Source organism: Mesitornis unicolor, unplaced genomic scaffold (assembly GCF_000695765.1).
Source record: "Mesitornis unicolor isolate BGI_N332 unplaced genomic scaffold, ASM69576v1 scaffold18194, whole genome shotgun sequence".
Taxonomy (NCBI): Eukaryota; Metazoa; Chordata; class Aves; order Mesitornithiformes; family Mesitornithidae; genus Mesitornis; species Mesitornis unicolor.
The window spans coordinates 1-6,502 of NW_010180948.1; the positions used below are offsets into that span (position 1 = coordinate 1).

At 55.0% G+C, this 6,502-nt stretch overlaps 1 protein-coding gene across 1 annotated transcript; it reads right to left on the reverse strand.

Annotated features, from left to right (window-relative positions):
* Nucleotides 1–129: 129 nt before the first annotated feature.
* On the reverse strand, nucleotides 130–5,860 carry CDK5RAP1 (CDK5 regulatory subunit associated protein 1). Its single transcript, XM_010183264.1, has 12 exons — nucleotides 5,762–5,860; nucleotides 5,281–5,315; nucleotides 4,169–4,269; nucleotides 3,783–3,993; nucleotides 2,847–2,967; nucleotides 2,337–2,567; nucleotides 1,991–2,088; nucleotides 1,822–1,877; nucleotides 1,575–1,705; nucleotides 903–1,052; nucleotides 357–497; nucleotides 130–210 (listed from the first exon to the last, which is right to left on the reverse strand). Exons 1-12 carry the CDS (start codon nucleotides 5,837–5,839, stop codon nucleotides 130–132), a joined length of 1,434 nt encoding a protein of 477 aa, XP_010181566.1. The 5' UTR covers nucleotides 5,840–5,860.
* Between the last annotated feature and the right edge of the window lie 642 nt (nucleotides 5,861–6,502).

Consider the following 6,502-nt stretch of genomic DNA (forward strand, 5'->3'; position numbering starts at 1 on the left):
TATATATAAAATTATATATATACATACATACACGTCCCTGTTTCTACCCCATCTCCATCTGACCAAGCTTCCTTGTTTCTTCCTGGAGACAACGTGCTGCTTTTTGCCCTTTCTGGCAGCAGGGACACCTCATCGAGAAGCCGCAGAGCGGGAGAGGGTGGTGCGACAGAGCAGGACTCCCTTCAAGGTCTGGGAGCCGGCAGAGGTTACCTGCAAGAAACAGCACAGCAGAGCTCAGGAACAGAAAGGCTGAGGAGCTCCATTCTAATTTTAGGCTCTCCTGGCAGCAGCTGCTCTGGAGAACAGCGCTGTGAAGGAAAAAGAGCCCAAGGAAGGCAGCTCTGCAGACAAGTCACCTTCACCAGCACGTAGTCCCCTGGCTGGGCTCTGACGGGAGCCTCGCAGCCCGCAGCGTCCTGCGCCTCGGCGTCAGGGAAGATCACCTTGATGTTGCTGTCGTTCCTCCCACACAGCTCGGAGGCAGAGCGCTTGCTGGGCTGAAAGGAGGACAGGGACCATTACCTGCATGGCAACAGCTCTGATTCACTGCCAGGCTTTACTGCCTTGGGAATTAATTAAGCACTATTGCCAGTATTAAAATCCACGTTCCGCGCTGTTAACCATGCCACCTAACAAAGTGCTGCGGCCAGAGCTGCTGCGTTGACACCCACAGCCAATGTCTCAAAGCCTGCTTGGCCAGTGCCACGTCTGTAACCTACCCCATCCCCTGTGCCCAGCCCTAGAAAACCAGGCTGTGCTAAAGTGCGGTGATACGGCCTTGGAGTCCTGGGATTGTGAAGGGAACGTGAGAAGGGAAGGCAGTGGTGACGGTCGCTGTGTGCAGCCTAAGAGCCTCTTGGCCAGCGAGAGGAGAGAGGGACAGCTCTGTTAGGAACACTCACCCCCTCCACCAGCACCAGCTGGGACTGGCCCACCATCGCCTGGTTCGCCCTCGCAGCCTCCTCCCGGAAGACAGCGATGAGCTCCTGCAGCCGCCTCTGCTTCACGTCTGCAGGCACGTCGTCTTGCAGCCGGTGAAACGCCCGGGTTTTCTGTGAACAGACGGAGCAAGCGCGGCCCTCAGTAACCACAGCCCGAGATCAGAGCCTTGTCTGACTCCAGCCAGCTCGGCTGCTCCTCAAGCAACAGCTTTCCATGCATTACAGTACTTACAGAGGTGGCCCTTGCACAGCCACGTACCCTAGAAGTGCTGCATGCAAGCAGAGAAATCTACCAGTAAACCAAGTCTCAAAGTATTATTTTCAATAGCTGGGTTCTTTTAGTGTCTTATTGCGAGGGACTCAGGAGTCAGGTGAGATACCCAGAGCTAACAAGCTTCTCCTCAGCTCCTGCACTCACCTGTCTCATGCTGTAGGCAAACAGGAACCCTACGTTGTAGCGGACTTCCCGCAGCAAGGACACGGTCTGCTGGTGATCTTCTTCTGTCTCTCCACAGAAGCCAGCAATAAAATCACTGCTTAAGCTGACTCCTGTGACACAGACACAGCGTTACACTTCCCTCAGGTGAGAGATACCCAGAGCTAACAGGCTTCTCCGTCAGCTCCTGCACTCACCTGTCTCATGCTGTAGGCAAACAGGAACCCTACGTTGTAGCGGACTTCCCGCAGCAAGGACACGGTCTGCTGGTGATCTTCTTCTGTCTCTCCACAGAAGCCAGCAATAAAATCACTGCTTAAGCTGACTCCTGTGACACAGACACAGCATTACACTTCCCTCAAGGAAGAGGGGAACACTTCACTCAGGAAAGGGCAGCACGATACAGCCGTGCTGAGCTCAGAACAAGCTAAGGGGAGCTCGTACCTGGAATGGAGTCACGCACGTGGTACACAAGCTCTAAATACGCTTCTCTTGTGTATCTGCAACAAACAATACATAGGTTTGCTAATCAGAAAGCTACAGCATCAGTGAGGAGAAACCAGCACCCTAAACCAGAGGGCAGGGCACAGGACTCCCTGTGGTGACCGCTCACCCTCGCCGCATGGCCTCCAGGACCCGCGTACTCCCGCTCTGGGCTGGGAGGTGAAGCTGTTTGCAGATGTTGGGTCGCTCCTGGATGAGCTGCAGGACCTGCGATGGGCAATCAGGACACAACGTCACAGACAGCTCCACTCCACTGGGAAGCCAAGGGGAAGAGTTTTCCCGTGGGTAAAAGCCAGCAAACTGCAGACCTGCCAGCTCTGGCACTAACATTTCCCCTCCCAGGAGCTGCTGTTCCCATCCTGTGACTCGCGTTCCCTTTGGGAAGGAAGCACAGCCACATACAACAGCTCAGAGCTGTCTGCAAGCAGAGCTCCGGGTGCTTATTTCACACTTGCCTCATCAGGAAAATCCTTGGGGTGCGGAGAGGTGAAACGGATCCTCATTTCTGGATTGATTCTAGAAACCTGGTCTAGAAGATGTGCAAAGCGCAAGCCTCCCGGTTTAGCCTTGTAGATGGTGCTAAAGCCACGACTGAGGACGGGGGCAGCGGCTGACTGGAACTGCACCTCAGATGTGTCTCGAAAGCTGTTGACGTTCTGACCCAACAGGGTCACTTCTTTCACTCCCTACAAAGATAAAAAGAGAGGAAAAAACAGAACCCGACCAGGATGGCTGAGCTGCAAGGGCAGCCACAGTTTTACTCCTACTTCAAGGAGGAGTCTCCAGGGGAAGCCTTCCCTTCGCCATCTGTCTCAGAGCATTACGAGGGGAATCAAAAAGCCGCTGTGGAACCCCATGGTAACCCCACAGCCACTGATAGAGGCAGTGTCACCGCTCAGAGGCATCACTGGGAACGCTTTCACTGAGACCCCTCCTTCCACCCACAGACTGGGGCTCTGCCTCACCTGATCCGAGAGCATCCTCACTTCCTGCAGGATGGACGCGATGGGGCGGCTCCTTTCGCGGCCACGGGTGAAGGGCACGATGCAGTAGCTGCACATGTTGTCACAGCCCCGCATGATGGATCTGCCGAGAGGTAAAGCACAGGTCACGCTGCAATCGCTCCGAAGAATCATCCGTGTTGCATCCCGCCCTGCTTTGAACCAGCGCTGCTGCCTTCAGCTGACTCCCCTGGCCTCAGCACACACAGCACCAGCTCTGAGCCCAGCTCTGCAGCTTCCCCGTACACCCCGCTCCAGCCAGAGCTGGCTTCTGCGCGCCCCTCGCTAACACCTCCTCATTCCCCGTGCACATTTCCAGGGAACGTGGAAAGCAACTAATGAGGCCCAGACTTGTGCTGCAGTCTGGCAGTGGTGAAACCCTTCCACATCCTGCTCCTGCAGAGGGGGACTCTGTCCCTCTGGACTCCACGGCCACACCGAGCAGAGTCTGAGTTCATGTTTGGGAAACTCATTATCAAAACGAAACACACAGAAACAAAACTGACAGAAGTTACAATGCACGGAGGATTAGAAGAATTAAACAGGAGAACCTGGGGCAGGACATAGCAGAAGGCAAGGGATTGACAAAGGCACTGACTTAAAGAAAGGCACAGACGTCAGGGGACAGAAATCACTCGGTGCAGCATCAGGCTCAGACAATCAAGGCTCTCCAAGGAGAGCAGGAGAAGCCCGCAGCCAGCCAGCGCACGGGCAGCATCTCCAGGGCTGTCAGACAGCAGCACACACGCAGCCTGGCAGACTCTCGCCTCTGGGCTGCCGGGAGCGAGCGCAAGCAGGCATTGCACCTCTGGGGCAGCCCTGTCACCGACACGTCTGCTCTGCACGGCAGCGCTTCAGACCAGGACCACAGAAACAGGCAGAGGAGGAAAAGGTACTCACACAAACGCCGTTGTGCCGCCTGCGCTGGTCTGGACAGGCAGAATATCTGCGTAAGTCTCATCTAGGGACAGCAGGACGTTAGCAGCTTGCTGGCCAGACTCTGCCACGGCCAGCAGCCGGGGAAGGTCCCGATAGGCATCAGGGCCTGCCACGATATCCACCAGCTTCTCCCTGTGCAGGATCTCCTCCTTCAGCCTCTCGGCCATGCATCCTGTCACCAAAGGAGAAGGGTCCTCGTGAGGAAGCGCCCACCTCTGTTACACCTCTGCACCCCTGCACAGGCTGCTTGCACCCCGCAGAAAAGGCCTGGTGCTGCTGGAGGCGACAAGGAAACGCAGCACGATGGGATGTGGCACAGAGGAGGGTGCTACCCCTGCAGCACGTACCTAGAATCCCGATGCGGAGGGGTAAGCCAGCCTGCTGCCGCCGGGCCTTCAGCGCCTTGAGGTGCCGCAGGCGATTCCAGATGGCCTGCTCTGCCTTCTCCCTGCGGAGCCACAACAGTGGCACTGAGCACAGACAGTTTTATTCCCATTGCTGCACTTTAACAGCCCCCAGCATGAAGCCGCCCAAGCACTCTGAGAGGAGAATTCACTACACACAGGGAATCATCCACCTGACAGATCTGATGGCACACAGAAGTGTGTCTGTGGTACTGGATTAGTCTTGACTCTATCTGGTCTGCTATCTTTCTGCGTGCTTGGGAACATCTGCGCTGCACAAGCAACTCGGGGACTAAGCTCTTGCAGAGGAAAAGTCACTTTAGTCAGTCAATATGAGCTACAACGAGTATCTGATATCATCTGCATCCAGAAACAAGCCAGGTTCCTTATATATTTATATTTATATCCCAACTTGCCCCTAAGTGTATTTCCCAAATTTCTGAAGTACCAGACCCTGTACCAGAGACAAATCACTTCAAGAGAAAACAGAATAATGTTTTAAAAATAAATAAATTTTAAGCACAAATCTGTGTAGGTCTCCAGCTGCCCATGGCGCGCACACAGAGCGTCCACTACCAAAGAACTGCTCACTATACAGAAAAGCAATTCACAGCACAGTTAATGCTACAGATCACAGAATCACAGAATCGCTCGGATGGAAAAGCCCTCTGAGATCATCACGTCCAACCGCTCCTGTCTACCCCCTAAACCATATCCCTAAGTACCTCGTCTACCCGCTCTTTAAACACATCCAGGGATGGTGACTCCACCACCTCCCTGGGCAGCCTGTTCCAGCTTCTGACAACCCTCTCAGTAAAGAACTTCCTCCTTATCTCTGACCTGAACCTCCCTTGGCACAGCTTGGTGCCGTTTCCCCTTGTTTTATCACAGATCACAGCAGCAGCTCCTCTACCCTCAGCTAAACGGGCAGTTTCCCACCTGCGTGTTCTTTCCCTCACACAACACATTTAGCGCCTCAGTTTTCAAACGGGAATTCCTTAAAACTGTCCAAAGTGGTGCCAAAACTGTCACAGCGGTGACCAAAGTTCCCTTACCTCACAGAACAGGTGACCAGGAGGATCACATCTGCCTACATTGAGAACAAAAAGGAGGACAACGTTGTAAAAGCCAGATGGGAGGCACTCACGCCCTGCACGGGTAACCTGCAGGGGCAGACTACAGAACACACTTAACTCGGTGAAAGAGACCTGCCCGAGTACGGTGGGTTTCAACAAACAGAGGAGCAGGAAACCAACAGAAGGCAAGCAGAGCCTTTGCTACACGGCAGAGCTCACACAAAGATGAGTCAGGAGCATCCCGCTGTGCCCAATCCCTCTCCAGCCGAGAGGGAACCCAGCAGTTTAGAGAAAAAAGACAACCCACAGCTTTCCTGCACACTTGTTAAGTGGTTTCCTTTACTCCACAGAACCCAGACTGCAAAAATCACAACGTGCTGCAGGACTGCGCTCCAGACAAGAGCTGGGGCTGGCGGGCACAGCAGCGGTGCAGGCACAGCAGAGCTGCCAGGGGCCTTACCTCACCCAGCTCCTTTGTCCTGGCGTAGCCACTCCTCTGCAGGACGGCCCAGGCGATCTCGGTGTCGTTGACGTTCATCTGGCAGCCGTACGTCTCCAGGTACACTGCAACAAAGGGGCTGTGACGCAGAAGCCTGCGGCTCTCATCCACAGCCTGTTGCTGTGACCTTTTCCATAGGAAGGAACCTTCAGTCCCACCACTGGAGCGGGTCGAGCAAGTGGCACAGAAGTCGCTTTCACTCGTAGCTCATACAGAAAGGGTAAACCAAAACCAAAGACAGGCTTTGGGAAACCTGAGTGCCTCAGCGCACCTCGCTCCAACACAACAGGTCTGGGCTGTGGCTTGCAGAGAAGCAGGAGCCAAGTCATTACTGAAATAGAACACTTAGTGCCATAAAAGCCCTCGTCCCCAGGGCATTACAGCCTGGACGCTCTGCCATGACCCAGCCAGCAGCCCAGCGCATGGCGTGTAGAGGTTCCAGCGAAATCCACTCCAAAATGCACCCTCACAGCAAGGACAAACACCCCAGTGGGTACATGGCCAGCAAGGAGGACTTTGAGTATCAAAATAACCTTCTGGGCCCCAAAAACACCCAATTTCCCCCTCACATGCAGCAACGAGCCTGCGCTCCGTCTGCGGGGCACCACGGACCCCGGCAGCCCTCACGGCTGTGGGGAACCACGGACCCCAGCAGCCCTCACGGCTGCCCTTGACCCGGCTGCAAGGCCAGGGCCAGGGGCA